The sequence below is a fragment of the Mytilus galloprovincialis genome, chromosome 4 (assembly GCF_965363235.1).
Source record: "Mytilus galloprovincialis chromosome 4, xbMytGall1.hap1.1, whole genome shotgun sequence".
Taxonomy (NCBI): Eukaryota; Metazoa; Mollusca; class Bivalvia; order Mytilida; family Mytilidae; genus Mytilus; species Mytilus galloprovincialis.
In genome coordinates, this window is record NC_134841.1 from 74,751,450 (window position 1) to 74,771,646 (window position 20,197).

Here is a 20,197-nt window from a genome sequence, read left to right on the forward strand (position 1 = left end):
GTGTGTTTTTAGTGTTGAGCAGATATATAGGGAAATCCATATATGACTATATTTCAACCTTTATTTTTTAAGAGAATGACAGTTTTGAGCATGATCATTAAAAAAAGACAGGATTCAGGTTGTTTCATGAGAGGTTTAATAACAATAAAATTACCCATTGAAAACAGAAAACAGTTATAACAGATCTTATAATTATCACAATAAATGAGTTGTTTTCAGCAAGTATGAAAACATAACAATGATATATTAAGTATTCCTGATACTAAATTTATACATATCAAGATACATTCAGTTCATTAGAAAAAACAAACATGTCCTTTGTCCTCTAGAAGATTTCATTAATTGACTGTTTTAGAACCTACTCCTCTTGGTATATAGTACTTTCCTTCAGGTTGCCTGTAATACAAAAAAAACATTAGAAAAATTGCACACATTTAAAAAGACTTATTTTATACTTTCTAAGATCTTATAACATTCCCTTTTCAGGTCTGCTTGCTAATATTAAACATCAGTCCTATATATATGTGGTTGCTACTTAAACTAGAGGCTCTCAAGAGCCTGTGTCGCTCATCTTGGTCTATGTGCATATTAAACAATGGATACAGATAAATTCATGACAAAATCTTGTTTTGGTGATGGTGATCTTACTTTACTGAACATTCTTGCTGCTACAATTATTTCATCTATAATGAACTTGACCAAGTAATTACAGTTGAAAATATTTTGTAAAAATGTACAAAAAATTTATGAAATTGTTAAAAAATGAGTGTAAAGGGCAATAACTCCTTAAGGGGTCAACTGACAATTTTGATCGTGTTGACTTATTTGTAGATCTTACTTTGCTGAACATTATTGCTGATTACAGTTTATCTCTATCTATAATAATATTCAAGATAATAACCAAAAACTGCAAAATTTCCTTAAAATTACTAATTCGGGGGCAGGAACCCAACAACAGGTTGTCCAATTTGTCTGAAAATTTCAGGGCAGATAGATCTTGACCTCACGCCACACATTTTTTAAACTAGATACCCCAATAATGATTGTGGCCCAATTTGGTTAAATTTGGCCCAGTAGTTTCAGAGGAGAAGATAAAAGTTTACAGACGCCGACGACGGACAACAGACGCCAAGTGATGAGAAAAGCTCACTTGACCTTTCAGGTCAGGTGAGCTAAAAATGGAAAATGTCTAGGTGCATTAAGAAGAATGATATTGGGTCAACAAATAGCAATCCAGAAACAAAAAAAATAAAGACATATGAAAGTTGATCTTTATCAATAGAGAAGTGTCTGTGTCTTATTTATTTATATTAATTTCTTGCTACAGACAAAATATAGCAATTCTTTCAATGTTCTGAAGTAAAAAAAAATTCAAAATGGCAGAGAAAACATTTAGAGACAATGAAAGAAACTAGCAAGATTGGTGATTAATTCATGGTAACATTATGCACATTATAATATATGTTAGGGTATACCAGTGTGTGAGTACTCAATCTTTAACCCTAGTATTCCAATACTAACAGACCAAAATAAACTACACAACAAATAGTAATACAAGTATTATCTGTGGAGCAAAAATTTAACATAATTTCAGCCTATAAAATGCTACTGTGACCTTGAACTTTGACCTGAAGGAGCATATATTGGTAAAGATCTGATTTAGGGATCTAAAGATATTGTTCATAAACTATTTTTTTTTCTTCAAATTTGTAATGTATAGAAACCCAAGTTAACTTTACTTTTGACCTACCAATACATGAGTTAAATCAGTAAATAGGGTTATTTTCAAAATTAGTTTAGTTATCATGGTTTCTCGTATAAATTAATAAACATATCATACTAAAAAAAATCCATAATTTAGTAGCAATTTTAGTCAACCAATTGCTGCTGTGGTATTGGCCATTCACCTGGTAACCTAACAATCAATAGGGTAGTTTTTCATCACAATTTGTATGTTACCATAAATTTTATTAAATGCACATAGGCCTGTGACCTTTAAACTTTGACCTCCTAACCCAATTGTCAATAGAAATCTTCTTCATTCTAAAGGGGCACTTTATAGATAGGCTTGATAAAGGAGGACATAAAAGTTTGACATGTAGTACATTTAAAAGAACATTTGGAAACCAAAATTTCCCAAAATGTTGTATCTTTACTATTGTGACCTTGACCTTTGACAAAGTGACCTCAAAATCACTAAGGGCCATTCTAAATATAAAAATAAAACAATTAATACATTTACATATTATTTTTTTTGTTACAAAGTTTGGTAAACCTATTGAACAAACCTTCAGTGCAGCAGATTTGAAGGAAATATTTTAATGTTTTCAGCAACGCTTTCAATACGAAAATACTTAACATACCACATAGCTTATCTCGCCTGTCTCGTATTATTTGTAGTTCATTCTTCATCTTGAGTATGGAACACAACACATTTAGTTTTACCTGAAATTGGCAGATGCAACAAAAATTGCTAAAAAAGTTAAAATCGTGTTTATTTATAAATATCTACAAAAGAATATAATCTAAAGAAAATGTTGACTTACACTCACATTTCAATTCGATCTGCAAGAATTTGAGAACTCTTTCATTATAATTATTATTTTAAAGAAATGGGTATAATATTTAAACCTTTACTTGGCTTTAGTAGTAGGATTTTTTTATGGATTTATTTTTCAATAAATTCAAATTATTCGATTCAACGAATTTCTAACATTATAAAAAAAAGATGGCTGATAATAAAATAATTTATTACAACTAGGCTAGCAAGTTCTAATTCTTACAAATTGTTAGGTACAGGTCGGTGTTTAGTTCGATATTGTCCATGAGTAGAGCGAAATTGAACTTGATTCAAATAACTTTTTACCAGTATCCACCAGAACAGTTCGAATTTCTATCACCGCCTGTATCATACCATTGGTATTCCTATTTTATCCATGCCGATAGGCTCGTAGCTCTCATGAGATCGAAACTCCAAGAAAGCTAGATCAGGAACAAGGAAATTTGGTATCATGTGTATATTTTATATTGTAAATAATCGTCTGATGGTGCTTTGGACATGAAAGAAATAAATGATGTTCAGTTCTTATTTGATGTTAGACATATTAGAAATATAAATGTAAGACTGGATGCTGATCTTAACTAACTGTAATAGAATTAAGATACATTTCACAATAATAAGAGTTGATTAACTATATTTATACACAAGACAAGCTAGGAATATAATTTTATTGCTGCACTACAAAAAAATATTAATTAATACATTTATACAATTATATACAATACTTTTTTGGCGTACGGCTGTCTCAGCAATTTAGTGTGCATGGTCACTTTATCCAAATTTTTTGAAAAACAAATAGAAATAGTGTAGTTGTAGGCAAACTGCGGTTTGCTTGCAAACATAACTTTAAAGTAGTCAGATCGGCTGGTTAGTGCCCAGTGTCTAATCTAGTTTAAAGCTACTACAGAAACACTATATTATGCACTATCCGCTCTCCTGGTTCCAAATCATGTGTTTGATAAGCATCTGAACTGTGATTCAGATAAGTAGCCAAAGATATAGTAGAAATCCAGAGAGAGCCGATCTGCGAAACAATTAGCATAAGCCTTTGTCTGAGATTTCTAGCCAGAAAATATTGGCAAGACTTATGCTAAAGTTAGGATGTAAGTGACCACTGAATACCCCTAAATTTGTGATTTGAGTGAAAACTCGAAATGACCCCAAAAACAGATGTTGAAATTTTGATTAGGTCGATGTGACAGATGGACCCCAAATTGAAGGGAGTATGAAAAATAAGATTATGATAACTAGAAGATACATTTCACAATAATAAGAGTTGATTAACTATATCGAGGCAAGAGGATATTGTCAGCTCTACATGATTAAATTCTAAAAGATAAAGACATACCTGTCTTTCGGTTGCTGCAGTTTTCCTTGGAATCTTTCCTTTCTTTGGAGAAGGATGCAGATGACAAGATTCACGTGCATTCCTATGGGACACAGTAGCAGTTATTTTTGCAGATTCATTCAACCAGGTATCTACGTTGTAGGGTGGGATATATGCAGAATCCTCAGTTATTTCATAGATTGTGGATATAGGTTTATTTTTCTCTACTATAGCTGGTTGTATCAAATAACGCTTTTCTCTTTTTGAAGTACCTTCATTTTTGATGATTTCTGCATTTTCTAACGGTTCTTTGAATATGTAAAGTGTTCTCTTCGGGCTTTTTGGTTGACAATTATTATATCTATTCTCATTCTTGTTCGAATCTCTTCTTTTCTCTGAAATACTGCTATTGCTGAATTGTTTCTGTATGATTGTTGGGTTTTCTGATAATTTTTTAAAACCGGCCGACAAGGGTGAAATGAAAGGAGTTGAAAATTTTCTTTTCTGTGATGACTGAGACGACATGAATATTCTGTAAAATTGCAATATAGAAATATAAAAGATAACCTGATTGATATATATTCTAGTCTTTCAGAACCGAAACGGAAGGATTTTACATTTTTCTTTAAATGCATTTTTCTTTCTTAAAAAGGCTTTTATTATAAAGTGAATCATGTAAGTTCCAACTGAAAACTGTCTACATGATTACACCCATAAAAACGGCTCTATCATTACTTTTTGTCTGCAATCAAAAGAAAAACAAACGAGCAAGTCACCATAAAAAGAGGTTTATACTGCAATCAGCTATTTTGCTATACAGACAACAGTACCATTTTGGGGTATTTCCCTTTGAGCGTAGTCCAGGCGGTACAAAATTGACATTTTAAGGGAAAAGACAGGGAAAATGAACTCTAATTAATAACATTTGATAAATCATGGTATATAAATTACCAATTTGAAGACATAACAAGTTTAAATTCATAAAAGTTTGACCATTGACTTGTTACTATAATATAGTATAAAAACAATATACGTATAGTGTCTTGAAATATGAAAATTATTTGTATTCGGCACGAAACGGGAAAATGCTCGGTAGAACCTCGCATTTCCCCCGTTTCTAAGCCTCATACAAATACATTTCATATTTCAAGACACTATACATATATTGTCTAATTAACCTATAGCCGCACAAGTTCAAAGCGAAAGAGAACATCGTGTTTTCAAAACCCTCTTTTTTTACTTGGCATTCAAAGATGTTGGTCCGAGTGCCAAATTCATGTTAGTTTTTTTTTCGGATTCCGAACAAATTCTAAGGCTTCTAAAATACATGAAGTATTTGCTATAGTTGGCGTAGGTAAACACCAATGAATGAATTGAATCTGTCATACTTGATTTTGTTCATCAATATTTACAAAAAGGAAAAAGCTCAAGTGGATAAAGAAAGATGTACGATAAGGCTACATATTTGACTAATTAAATAAAGAAAATAAAAACACAAGGAATAAGTGATTTATTCCACAACATAATCAAGATGTTGAAAGACATAGTCTATCACTCAGATATCTGTGATAATATATAATTTTGTCTTTTGTTTCTTCTAAAAAAAACTTCAAATCTCTTAATTGAAGGAAAAACTGCAACAAGTGTGCCCATTTTCAGATCTTCCAATTTAAAATCAGACAATGTTGCCCAAATAGGACTGCCAAAAAAAATTGTCTTATATATATACAAATATGTTAAAAGAACCAATATCATATCAATAAAAGACCATTTCTCATTCTAATTCGATATGTGTAAGAATTTATAACATGATGAAGGACATTTCTGTGAGACATTACCAGGCAAATCACCTTGTTAATAAATAAATCAATGAAAAATTAACATAATTGAAAAAAAGGGCGAAATGACAATCTATGCAATTTCAGAGGGGGTAAGGAGGGGGGGGGCAAAAAATGACTCTTATTTATTACGTTTTTTACACAATGTTTGCTTTATACCACTGGGCGATATGAAACCCTCAGATAACTTATGATTATAATATAAAGATATGTGGTACGTGTACGAATGCAAATGAAACAACTATCCATGTCATCCATCTGAGTCCAAATGAGGCGGATTTGAGCAATTATAGGTCTTCGTAAGGCCTTCTGTACATAATGAGCAAAACCCATATCTTTCCGTGGAAACGCTTTTTTCTACCTTCTTCATGTCCCCTCGATTCAATTGTATGTCACAATTTGAAGAAAAAAAAATATTCACATCCAGCACATTGCAGCATTGCCAGCTGTCACGTAATACGGCAGCTGTATATATAATCCCTTGCGTTGCAACTTCAATTTGAATTTTTTTTTTTCTTCACATAAATCAATTTCCCCATATCAGTAACGTATCAGTCATGGGCCGTGGCGTGGCTGGCGGGCACCAATCCCTGTAACTTGAAAAGCATTGGTTTTCCCAAGCTTAATAAAGGATATTGCATGGAAATAGGAATAAGTAAATTATTTCGTACATTTTCGAAAATATGCATCTTTTAAATTTCGAATTTAAAAAAAAAACGCATCTAAACAAATTGAGTTTAGAGGTCAGCTGAATAAAATTATTTCGTACATTTTGTACGCGGATGCGGGATGTTCTTGCTGTGTGAACCTTTTCATGCCCTTTGTTCGGGTTGTTGTCTCTTTGAAACATTCCCCATTTTCATTCTCTATTGTAGCTGGTTTCATTGAAAAAACTGTTACCGTTTAAAAAAAGATATCATAAAGGCGCAATCAAAAATAAATTAGTGGCAGATGCACGTATAGGGACAACAACATGGTTAAAAAGGAAATAAACAACCTACCACAAAACACTATATACAGGAAAGTAATGAAAATTAATTGTTAAAAGTCATTATTCATTTAAATTTTACAACATAGGTACATGAAAATTGGACTACCAATATGTTAGCTGACTATAATAAGGAGTCCAGGATTGCCTAAGAAATAACGTTTTACGTGGTGACGTATAGTTTTAAATTATAGAAAAAATAAATATAATCATTCAGTCAAGCGAACATGTCTTAAATCAGAGTCATATCTAGACATGTTTATAAGTCTTTGCTTCAAGTTGTAAATTCGGTTACCATCCTTTTTTTAACTTCAATAGACGATGTCTTTGATTGCCGAAATCAATATTTAGAAAACTTTCAAATTATTGTGCATATGTCTGAAGTAATTTTTTTGTTTGTTCGGTTACCATCTAAAAACACCGCAAAGGACATCCTTTGTGCACAAAGGAGCACTAAGGGCCCCAAAGAAGTTTGTTAAGAGCACAAAGGACCTGAAATTCCCTTTAAAGCATATAAATAGTATTATTCCTGAAGCAAAATGTAAAAATAAATCAAACAATTTCAATAAAAATTGCGATTTTTATAATGTACGATTTGGTGTTATCACCTGTAGCGGTTCGGAACGGACTTTATATCCGGGCTATGTTCATGTATACATGTGAATTTTTAAATAGTGATTATATAATGCAAATGAAAGAAAAAGTGAATTATTATTCTTAATATTTTGTTGTTGTAATGTTTTTTTAAGATAAGAGACTTTACCAAAACTACCAAAATTATGTAAGAATACCGATGTTTCGCTGTTTTTTTTTTTTGTCTCGTATGTCATCATCAGCTTGTTTCCTTATGTATGGTAATATGTATTGCCATGACGAAAACGTTTCCAAAGGCACAAAGGGAACGGTATGGCAATAATTCCAAAAGTAGGAAGTTAGTTTGAATATATAGTATTCATATATTTCAATAGACACTTTGTTTAATCAAACTTAATTCTGCAAAAACACAAAATATGTACCGAAATTTTCTTACATTGCGATTCTTAGTTGATTTAACAAAAACGTTTCTAAGACACAAACTGGGGAACAGTATAGCATTTATTTTTAAGGTAGGGAATTGGTTTGAATTTTTCAATCCGTTTTTCAGAAAATTTATTCTGCACAATACAAAGTATGCACCGAAATTTTTTAACTGCCGAATTATATATATTTAGATAATCTATATAAAGCAATCCCTTGTATAAAATAAGAAAAAGTTTTCAATTTCCATAGCAATGCTGATGAAAATAAAATATGATAATTAGAAATAAAATGCTCTGATAGTAAAAATAGTTTTAAACAAACTTGAAAGAAAATATACCTGATAGATAGACTTGACGTGTAGTTGTATTGAGATTAAATAATGTAGAATTTATATATAGTTTTGAATGTTTCAATGAAGAACTCTCTGATTTTTTATTCTTTTATAAAATTTTAAGTAAATGGTTTATATTTCTCCTTTTTTTAACTTCAATAGACGATGTCTTTGATTGCCGAAATCAATATTTAGAAAACTTTCAAATTATTGTGCATATGTCTGAAGTTATTTTTTTGTTTGTTCTTAATATATTAATTAAAAACATATTGTTATTATTTTCTAAATGTCATTGTTTTAAAAGACTGTCTTTTATGTAACTAACTGTAAAGAATTTATAACAGTTTGTTTTACCCAAGAGCAATCAAGTCCTCATTAAATATTACCTATTTACTCAGTGTCGAGTTCAAATCTTGACAAACATTGTTTGCTTTATTTTTTTCGTTTTAATGTCCAGTCTGTATTTATATGTTTGTGTTTTCTCAATATTTTTCAATACATGAATGTATAACTTAGTAAAAATAATCTTATAGAAAAGGACCGTAATCTTATGCACATCCGTACCGATTACAGACACGGTTTCGTAAATCTTCAACTAATACGAATTTAACTCAAGTATTTAAAAAAAAATCATTTTTTCCCGTCAGAAATCCCTTTTATCCCATTTTATAAAAAAATTTCAAGTCCTTTGTGCTCTTATCAAACCTCTTTGTGGTCCTTAGTGCTCCTTTGTGCACAAAGGAGGTCCTTTGCGGTGTATTTAGAGGCCGTACCATCATAATGGTATATGCTCTTTGTACTCTGTAATCATGATACTAGTTTTATCATTTCTTTTGTTCGGTTTATGTAGAATAGTATAATTGTATTGTTTTTGTTACTTTATCGGCTTTATGTCATGCTTGCACTAGGAAAAAAGATGACATGCTCAGATTTCAAATATTTTTGTTATTTGACATTTTTTTCCTGGAAATATAATTGTCTGTACTGTACTGCTGTTAAAATATGTGAATATAATTCTTTTCGTATTGATCGAATCGGATGCAACGATGTCTTTGATTGCCGAAATCAATATTTAGAAAACTTTCAAATTATTGTGCATATGTCTGAAGTTATTTTTTTGTTTGTTCTTAATATATTAATTAAAAACATATTGTTATTATTTTCTAAATGTCATTGTTTTAAAAGACTGTCTTTTATGTAACTAACTGTAAAGAATTTATAACGGTTTGTTTTTCCCAAGAGCAATCAAGTCCTCATTAAATATTACCTATTAACTGTCGAGTTCAAATCTTGACAAACATTGTTTGCTTTATTTTTTTCGTTTTAATGTCCAGTCTGTATTTATATGTTTGTGTTTTCTCAATATTTTTCAATACATGAATGTATAACGTAGTAAAAATAATCTTATAGAAAAGGACCGTAATCTTATGCACATCCGTACCGATTACAGACACGGTTTCGTAAATCTTCAACTAATACGAATTTAACTCAAGTATTTTAAAAAAAATCATTTTTTTCCCGTCAGAAATCCCTTTTATCCCATTTTATAAAAAAATTCAGGTCCTTTGTACTCTTATCAAACTTCTTTGTGGTCCTTAGTGCTCCTTTGTGCACAAAGGAGGTCCTTTGCGGTGTATTAGAGGCCGTACCATCATAATGGTATATGCTCTTTGTACTCTGTAATCATGATACTAGTTTTATCATTTCTTTTGTTCGGTTTATGTAGAATAGTATAATTGTATTGTTTTTGTCACTTTATCGGCTTTATGTCATGCTTGCACTAGGAAAAAAGATGACATGCTCAGATTTCAAATATTTTTGTTATTTGACATTTTTTTCCTGGAAATATAATTGTCTGTACTGTACTGCTGTTAAAATATGTGAATATAATTCTTTTCGTATTGATCGAATCGGATGCAACAGTTGGACAAGTTTCTACTTTTTAAATTTGAATTTCACACGCAACTATTACATGTATAAGTTTGCCATATGTTGATGTTCGTCATGATTTTTCATATTTAATGTCGTCATCACTTTATACCATCACAAATATACATATATTATTTTCTTTTAAAATGCGACATCTCGAGTGCGACATTCACCATATATGGGTTGTTTACTCGTATTGTATTCTGCTTCAATTAACATCTCGATTAGAGAAAAGTCACTCTACCCGTGTCTGGTTATTAACTTCTGAAATATCACCTAGCGGCGATTCGCGTATATTCCATCCGCATTTACTTCTACTTAATATACACAACATAAAAATACCGACTTAATCCAGTCAAAATACGATAAACACAATAATCAAAATGTAATTACACGCAACTACTGACTGTGTGCAAGTAATATTGCGTTTAATATATTATAATAAAGTGAGTTTTTTTGCGATAATGTTTATAATCAAGTAGTTTTAACAGTAAAAAAACACACTAATTTGAGAAATTCGTTCGAACTTCACAAATCTTTTTGTCAGCATTTCTGATATTCTTCCTAAGTCATAATAGACATAATAATCTTCCATCATTACCGAACTGAACAAAAAAATATCACGACGGGTGCCGTATACGGTGCAGGAAATGCTCACCCTTCCGGAGCACATGATTTCACTCCCGGTTTTTAGTGGAGTACGTGTTGTTTCTTATTATTATTTAAAACTGTTGATGTAAATGTCCTTTGGTTTTTCGAGTCTTTGTTTACTCCCTGGTTTTGATTGTTATAGTCTCTCTAAATTCGACACGGCCCAACCACTTTCGTCCACTACACTTCCCCCTTTTTTCACTCCCATACAACTCATCATTAGCAAGTTGCTGACACAGATGTAATGATTGTTTTCAGTTGGTCACGAGAAAGGTGTGACAAAAAGATGTGTTTCATAAACAAACTTAGGACGGACGACCTCATGGAATGACAGTTAATGCAATATAGCCCTACTTTTACGGAGGGTATAATCATTTTGTTTCTTGTAAACACCACAAAGCTTTATGTTCGATATGTTCTCGGTTTTGGTTTATATAATTCCTTCTCGGCGTTCAATTTTCCAACAAATTTCTATGTCAAAATCTGAGGCAACATTGACCGTTCCTACATCAGGGATGGGGTAATCGTAATCTGTAATCGTAATCGATTGTAATTGATTACATTTTTTCAAGTAATCGACAGTAATCTGTAATCGAAGACATTTTCGATTACATGTAATCGTAATATAATCGATTACAGCAAAAAATTGGATGTAATCATCGATTACTTTTCGATTACATTTCGATTACTTTAGTAAAATAGCTTGATGAAAATTTACCTATTTCAGAGGAAAATATGTATGTTATCACTTTGTAGTACAGATAAAATATCATGCATCAACAATACTTGAGAGTTAAGCAACTGCCTTATTTCTTTCTATTGTCTCAAGCTGCATTATGAGCAACCAGATCCCCTACCTTTATATCTAGCTTTTGAAACAAATGAATGTATGTGCTTGTCAATAATTCAAGAGCTTTAATATTAAAACAAGAAAATAGATTTGAAATAATAAAATAGATCTTAAATAAGAAATGTGTCTGTCTTTCGTTAAGTTCTATACTACAGTTTTTAAAAGTAGTAAGCTTATTTGTATTAAATTTCCTGAAAACATCATTTTCAATCAGAGTTGAAATTAAAGCTTAGAATAGATAAGCAGTTGATTTTGTAAATGTTATGATATACATGTGTATAAATTAAATTAAAAGAGAACACAAAATCTTTTTAACAATGAACCAATGGCAATGCATAGCAATTATTTTTAGAAATAGATACAGGTATCCCTTTGACACTATAAATATATTTTGTATATATATAATTTGATTGAAGAACTTAACAAATTTTAACAACATTCTTGCCTTTACTAATGAGATGATCAAAGTCTTCTAATCAATAACAAAGATACTTTGTTTTTATTTCAATTATCTTATGTTTAATTAAGAAGGAAATTTACAATATTTAGCCCCAGGTTAGAAATTGTACTCCAGTGGCAGTTAAATAATCTGTAATTAGGGTGGTTATCCAAACAAAAGGTTTAAATCATGCATGTCATAAAAATAAATTTTGATCTTAAAAATTAGCTGAACTAATTATTCTACTTTTTTTATATTTCCTTAAACATTATAAATAACTATGCTTAAATAATTTTTTTTAAAGAGTAAAAACAAAAAAGCTAACCTAAGTAAGTAAGAAAGCTAATTTGTTGAAAAACAATTAGTTATGAATAAGTGATTATTGCAATGCGATGACATCTTTTATTTATGTTGAAAGTCAAAATTTCAAGATTTTTTAAATATTTCTAATCTTCATCAAGAGATTTGATTTAAAAAAAACCAGCTATTAACTTATAATTGAGAAATAATGCTTTGAATGATGCATTTGGTAAAGACCTTAATTGCCACTAAACAAATGTTGAGCAATATAATTGTGTTTACTCATATTATTTTTTGTTGAAATGTTGAAGTATGTAATTGACAGTAATCGAAAAGTAATGTAATTACTTTTGATAAAATAATTGATTGTAATCGATTACATACTTAAATTTGAGTAATCGATTATTAATCGATTGCACAAAAATCCCTCATGTAATCGATTATTAATCGATTACATTTATCAGTAATCGTGCCCATCCCTGTCCTACATGTCATTGTCTCGTTTGAAGTTTTATGTCCAGTCACCGTCCTATTACTTAAATGGTTTCGCACTTTTAGATATGTTCTTGCATTTGGTGACCGAATGCTTGACCCATGCACATTTAGTCGCCGAGGACATTTGACAGACAAAAAAAAAAAAAAAACGTATGAAAACCTTGTACACATGCAGTGGTATAGTTGGTCATAAACTGTTTGAGAGTTGTGTGACCATAAACTGGCCAAATTAAACAGAACTTAGCCAATGTATTATAATTTGGAGGAAGACGATTAGTATACACCCCTGTCCAGTACCAGCTAAGACATCTAATGATCTATAATGCGCATCAAGTATAGTCTACCACCTAATATGTCCCGTCTAAAAGTCTGGTGATAATTAAAGGCAGCAGTAATTTTATAAAACATATCCAATCTCATAAATTCCGTTGATTAAGATTGATAAAGTTGAACCATTCGTCATCTAACTGACCAACATTTTGTAAGCAATTGGTAATATTAAATTGGTTAATATAAGTATTATAATTCAGATTAGTGGACTTCGCCCCCTTCACATGCAGGTAACGCCTGCCTCATATACTGAAAAATAAATAGAACACTGACTGACATAAAATTGAGAGTGAAAATCGGGAAAGTGTCAAAGAGACAACAACCAGACCAAAGAGCAGAAAACAGCACTAGACCAACAATGGGTTTACAACACAGCGAGAGAAATAAAATGTCAGAAGAAAACATATGGTAGTGATATAAAGTTTAAGACTGATCTCATTATCTAAATCTCAGTCCTCCACCTTAATTTTCCATTTTCCGATTGCAATCCTCCGCATTTAGAAATTGGATGATAAAGAATGGACTCGCAAACATACAACGGAAACCAGAAAAGTACAAATATACAACAAAACAAAACAAAATATGAATAATTTCGCATATTTTCGTCGGTAAATTTTAAATTACAAGTTTTTAATTATTTTTTAATTGCTGTTAATTCGTATTTGTATTGTTTTAATTGTTTTTTTTTATGTTATGGTTTGAAAAATCTTAACACTTGAACCCTTTTTTGGCTCCACCTATTTGATATCTGCCACTCCTTTTGTGCGAGCAGACGGCATCCTTGTATTTTGTTGAAGATGCTTTCATTATTTAAACATATTGTTTTTTAAATTACTATAAGCCAAATAATCTCAGATTGAAACTTCCTTACCAATATTTTCCAGTGCTGTCAGAAAAAATCAGCAAAAACTCTACGGACAAAAGTATTGTCAACTTTGAACTTTCACCTGCATACGGTAAAATCTCTGACGTCATTGAAATATGTGTGGAGTAACCGCTCCGTTTACGACTAGTACATTCATAATCAAAATCATGTTATGAAAACAAGGACCAACACAGTGAGAGACAAATCATTGGAAGTGTTTATAAAACTGTGTAATTTTATTGTTTTAGATGTGGATGAAACAACATTTTTAATTCAACTATTGTGATTTTTTATTAGAAGTACGTGACGTATGTCAGCTGTTGACTTTTGAAGGATATGGGTGAAACAAAGCCCAAAATTGTGATCATCGGTGGAGGGATCTCTGGGATAGCCTTAGGAGACTATCTCGCTAACAATGGATTCAAAGATTACGTTATACTTGAAGCATCAAATAGAACAGGCGGTAGAATATACACCGTCAATCTTGGTAAGTTATCCCAGTGTACAAATGTATGCCATGGTTTCATTTCGTGATAGTTCTCGTTTGGATAAATTCATAATTGTCACCTTAGCAAAAAGAAAGTAACCCAGTATCATGGTAAAAATACAATATAATAATATAAAAGTGTGTTCAATTGTCATTATTATTAGGCGATTGGTCATGTCTTTGTATTTTATAAAATTACATTGCCTGAACTCGATGACACATTTTTAGATTTTTGTGAATGATTGTGTGAAGGTCAAAATAGGACATATGTACAGAACGTCTGGCAACAAACCAATCAAATTTCTATCTATAAATAGAACCAGTTTTACTACAGGGAAATACTGCTTCACAAGGAAATCATTTGTTATCAAGAAAATGTTTGGGGTACACATGTATTTTTTATTTCACATGTTCAAAATGTGTATTTGGACCTCTTTCTCAACTTTATAACATTTTTGCAGTTCAATTATATTCATTCTCTGTACGATTTTGGTATTATTTGAAGAAATAAAGAAGTTGGAACATTGGCCTTTTTGTGGATAATATACCTGGCAAACACTAATTAGCCTAATTAACAGAAACTACATATATATATGCATGGAATTGGATTCCTTCTCTTCAGGTTCTGACGTGTACAAAACTCTTGTTTCATTTTACAAAATTTAATAAATATATAAAAAAAGAAGATGTGGTATGATTGCCAATGAGACAACTCTCCACAAGAGACAATAATAACACAGAAATTAACAACTATATCTCACCGTACGACCTTAAACAATGAGCAAAGCCCATACCGCATAGTCGGATATAAAAGGGCCTGAAATGACAATGTAAAACAATTCAATGAGAAAACTAACAGCATTATTAATGTACAGAAAATAAACGAAAAACAAATATGTAACACATAAACAAACAACCACTGAATTACAGGCTCCTGACTTGGGACAGGCATATACATACATAATGTGGCGGGGGTTAAACATGTTAGCGGGATCCCAACCCTCCCCTAACCTGGGACAGTGGTATAACAGTACAACATAAGAACGAACTATATAAATCAGTTGAAAAGGGCTTAACTCATCAGATGGACAAAAATACAAGTGGACATGGCCGGGTACTTGTACATCCCAACAACAAAAAGACACTAGTTACAGATCTGAGATTTCTCACAGTTAACTGGCAGCTAGTTCAAAGCCACTAACAACTAATAAAAAAAATCATGCATCTAAGACTTATATATATGACTATTAAGCTCATGTGAATCCGCCAAACTCAATACTTTATATACATGTACTAACTGACTTTGATTTCATAAAAAAAAATGACTTACATGTACAAGCTGAAAGTTGTTCTGTCTTACAATTTCTTTAAATTTCAAAAAGAATTACTGGTCATACTATGTAGGGGTTGTGGTTGTTACAGTGTATTCCTAAAAAAACTGTTCGATTTAGTAATTTATGAAATTCAACACAAACTATTCATATAGTCTATGTTCATTCCATTTATGGTCCCTCAAGGGAGTTATATTGACATGTACAAACAATACAGTACAAGATGACCAGTGAACAAACATGTACTCAGAAGGGCAATAAGTATAATACCAGACCATTTTAAATGTTCAGTACTCTGCTTCGGGGCTCTGTGCAGCAGTGCTACCCTAGGTGAAGCCAACGTTGGATTGTATAGTACATAGTAATAAAATTGAAAATGGAAATGGGGAATATGTCAAAGACTAAGAGAAAACAACCCGACCACAAAGAGGCTGAGCAGACAACAGGCGAAAGCTGTAATGTATGCATTTGGATATACATGTATTCACAAAGGATTTAAGTTATTATGCTAAATGTACATGAGATGTGGAGGATACACATTGTATTATAATTGTAGCTGAAGACTAGACATTTTTTTAGGTCAAATTGAAGTATTTCAATATTTTTACATGTATATGGCATGCCAAAAGAAACACATCATGTACAAAAAATTTACATGTAGAGAAAACTGTATTTTAATACAAAAATGGACAAAATATACATTTCAATATGAATGTTCACTGTTTCTGTTACTTGAAAAACAGTTTTCATGATGCACAGTAACCCTCTTGTAGCCAAGATTGTCTACATCTACATGATCTAGATATTTATCATGTTTAATTTACAAACTACTAAAGACTGAGTGAAGATTATTTGATGGTTTGAAATGCTCTTTGAAATTTCACCATACTAGAATTCAAGATTTGTGCCACATTAGTTTCATCTGGTATTTTTTAAGCCATATGTACTGAGTATTGCATTTGTAAATGGTAACCTATGTCTTGTCCTTGTTTTTGAACCTATTGAACCAGAAACAGACTAGTACAAGCTATGCATTGTACCATACACATGTCAGTAGCATACCACAAGACATCATGATGAGATGTCACTACTTTGCACAATGCAGTATCTATTAGTACAATGGAAAAGTGTACCCATCATTAAAAAAATGTGACCAACTCAATGTTACATGTATAAATAAGGAAATGCATGTGGTTTGATTGCCAATGTCTATCTGACAGCTGAGTCCAAATGAAATGAATATAAAAAGTTATAGGTCAACATATAGCCTTGTAACAAAAATGAGTAAACCCATACTTTTATACATACATAGCTATAGTCGACTGTATAAAAAGGCCCCAACATGACAAAAAAGTCTGGTAGAAAAATAAGACATTTTCTTAATTGTAACAAGCTTTATAGCTGACTACATGTATGTGGTAAAGGGTATGCACAGGGTATGCACTTGTATTCTATACAAAATACTCTTTGGTAACTTAAACTGGATGTCACTGCTTTAGATAGGATCCTGTTGTCATGTTCATAAACATGCATGTTTTTTTTTGCACACAAGTTTTTGAAAGTGACCATTCTTGTTAAACTCAATTTATTTACTCATTATATTATTGTACATGTATACTTACATAGTATATATATCCATTAAGTCTCCCTTTATTAAACTAGCTGTTACTTATTGTACATTATTGTAAAAACCTCTCATCTGGTTGAATGATTATTATGACTATTTTCACACACTTTCTAAAAATGGCACATTAAAAACTGAACTTATAAAGTTTAAAAACCTAAATATAAATTCTGTACATGTACATGTATATTAAAGCCAAGAAACCGTTACCCACTACAAGTAGAAATGATTTTGAAGAAATTAAGAATATAATAAATATTTTTTTTAAATGATATTTTTCAGATGCCGAAGGCCATAAAGCAGAAATGGGGGCCAATTGGATACATGGCATAGAAAGAAACCCAATTTTTAAAATTGCTGATGACAATAATTTGCTAGAATTGAGACATGGCAATAAAGGTCTTCGTAATAAAACATCCTTTAAAATGGAAAATGGAGAGGAAGTAACTGAAAAAATAGTCAATCAAGTAAATTTGAACTATGGGCAACTAATTATGCAAGCAGAGGATTTTTATCAAAATGGTATGCCCACAATGGAAGAAAACGATAGTGTTGGGGCATTTCTGGAACGTGAATATGAAGACACTTTGGAACGATATACAAATGGTGACCGTCATATTAGAGAATTGTTGTTTGATCAGCGAAAAAGGCTAGAGTGTTGTATATCTGGCTGTGATTCATTGTCAGAGGTTTCTTTGAGTGAGTTTGGAAGTTATGAAGAACTACCAGGTGTTCATTATACAATCCCACCCGGTTTTACTGCAGTTTTAGAAATCCTAAAAAGTAGTATCCCAAAGGAAAATATTTTACTCAATCATCCAGTCAAATGTATACGATGGAATAGACAATTTCCAGATCCAGAAAAAAATGTTTATGAATGTTGTGTTGAATGTGAAAACGGTGAAAAATTCTATGCAAATCACGTAATATGTACTGTTTCACTAGGTGTTTTAAAAGCTGCATGTGATAGGATGTTTAACCCACCATTGCCTAAAATGAAATTAGATGCAATAGATGCAGTTGGATTTGGCATTGTAGACAAAGTTATTGTTCAGTTTGATGAACCAGTGACAGAGCCTGAATTGTTCCGTGTAGAACTTGTGTGGGACAATGATCTCATTGAAATGAATGATCTGCGACACACATGGTATCGTAAAATATACTCCTTTGAAGTGGTACATGACAATGTTTTAGTTGGTGAGTATGATAGTTAAAGTGGCATAGGTGCTACATTTGTATCTAGACTGTCTTTTTTCACTTAGATCATATACTGTGAAAGTACTTTTATTCGTGGGGTACCAATTTTCGTGGTTTTCGTGGATGACTTTATCCTCGAATTTAAGTGTCCAACGAAATAAAAATCAAATTGTTTTTGATCAATGAAAGTCAGATTTCCGGTATTGATATGCTAGTATGATAAAGTGTTCATTTTATATCCTCATAGTTCTCGTACATATAAGAAATAAAAAAATTATGCTGGTCTTGATTTTGCTCAGAATTATTTGGCAATTCATAGCATTTGTTTATGTTACTGTTTTCTTTAGGTGACATGTTAATGGCCTAATTAACACCTTTGATGGTCTTTAATCTGTTGATCACTTTATCATGGGTTAATTAGTGTTTTCACTACGATTTACACGGGTCAATGTTTACTTTGCAATTTCCTTCAATCTAGACTATTTGTAACCCTCGTTTCTAAAGGCTTCAATTTTTCAATTTTTTTTTTTTAGAAAACTAAAATCCACGAATTTAAAAACCCACGAACATGTAAATATTGCTCAAACCACGAAAATTGATACCAACGAATTAAAGTACTTTCACAGTAAACAATTTAGTAATGAAAATTTTGAAGTTTACAGGGTTCTCACTATACATGTACATGTATCTTTGACACATTCCCCATTTACTTTTTCAATTTTATAGTACACAAACAAAAAATGTACATAGAAATATTTCATATCATGAGTTGTAAATACACTTTTGGAATTATTAGATATATCCATGAGGGTGTTATCCCGATTGGCTGTATCTAATATAATTGACACCAAGATATAAAGGTTGATACAAAGATTGATTTTGATACTTAAGTAGATGGATCTTGCAGCAAATTCATGGTAAAGCAAGATAAATGCAGGATATCCAATAATATACAACACCTTGGTTTATAATTACCAGAACTTTTTTTACTACTATGAAGTCTTATGTACATGAACATATATATATATATTTATATATAGACAATGTAAAATTAGGAGGCCAACATCAATTTGTTTTGGCCAGTTGTATTTACCTTTAATGTTCATGCACATGCATACATGTATCTGAGGAAGTGAAGTGTGTTGAACGATTTTTCTTTGTGGAGAGATTTATGTGTAAATATTTCTTTTTCAGATAATATTTATTAAGTACTATTATTATCATGATTATTATTTATTTGTTACCATGGTACATTTGTTACAGAACAAAATCAATAGTTCTACAGGTGCTACAAATGTATTTGTACATGTACATTGTATATGTATATATATATAGTATGATATAGGCATACAAAAAAAATATTTGTGATTCTACCACCCTAACTCAAGAATTCTGGGCCCTCAAGCGACCTTTAGTTTACAATTTATACGTAGCAATCAAGAGTAAAGTTGGAGATTGGTGGACTATAACAACTTACAATATCATGATTTAGTATTAATTTTGATAACAACCAACCAAACAGGCCAGTGATATTGTTGACTTTTTTCAAAACTACCTCTATCCTTTTTCATTGGGAAAAAATGCATCATTTTCTTCAAATTGGGAAATTTAAAATAAACCATGAATTTGACTGAA

At 31.3% G+C, this 20,197-nt stretch overlaps 2 protein-coding genes across 2 annotated transcripts in view; one reads left to right on the forward strand and one right to left on the reverse strand.

The window, feature by feature from the left end:
• Window positions 1–43: 43 nt before the first annotated feature.
• LOC143072947 (uncharacterized) lies at window positions 44–15,195 on the reverse strand. Its single transcript, XM_076248121.1, has 4 exons — window positions 15,172–15,195; window positions 3,909–4,419; window positions 2,364–2,445; window positions 44–396 (listed from the first exon to the last, which is right to left on the reverse strand). Exons 2-4 carry the CDS (start codon window positions 4,410–4,412, stop codon window positions 359–361), a joined length of 624 nt encoding a protein of 207 aa, XP_076104236.1. The 5' UTR covers window positions 4,413–4,419; window positions 15,172–15,195; the 3' UTR covers window positions 44–358.
• LOC143072946 (spermine oxidase-like) overlaps window positions 13,948–20,197 on the forward strand; it is a 37,780-nt gene continuing 31,530 nt past the window's right edge. The window contains exons 1-2 of the mRNA XM_076248120.1: window positions 13,948–14,410; window positions 17,648–18,562. Coding sequence (XP_076104235.1) covers window positions 14,260–14,410; window positions 17,648–18,562 — 1,066 coding nt within the window. The 5' untranslated portion in view covers window positions 13,948–14,259. The remainder of the gene's footprint in view (window positions 14,411–17,647; window positions 18,563–20,197) is intronic.

Coding starts and splice junctions, on each gene's coding strand:
- LOC143072947 (XM_076248121.1), bottom strand. CDS start 4,412: ATGTCGTCTCAGTCATCACAGAAAAGAAAATTTTCAACTCCTTTCATT. Junction 2,446..3,908: donor CTGCAGCAACCGAAAGACAG/GTATGTCTTTAT, acceptor TGCCAATTTCAG/GTAAAACTAAATGTGTTGTG. Junction 397..2,363: donor CAGGCGAGATAAGCTATGTG/GTATGTTAAGTA, acceptor TTTGTATTACAG/GCAACCTGAAGGAAAGTACT.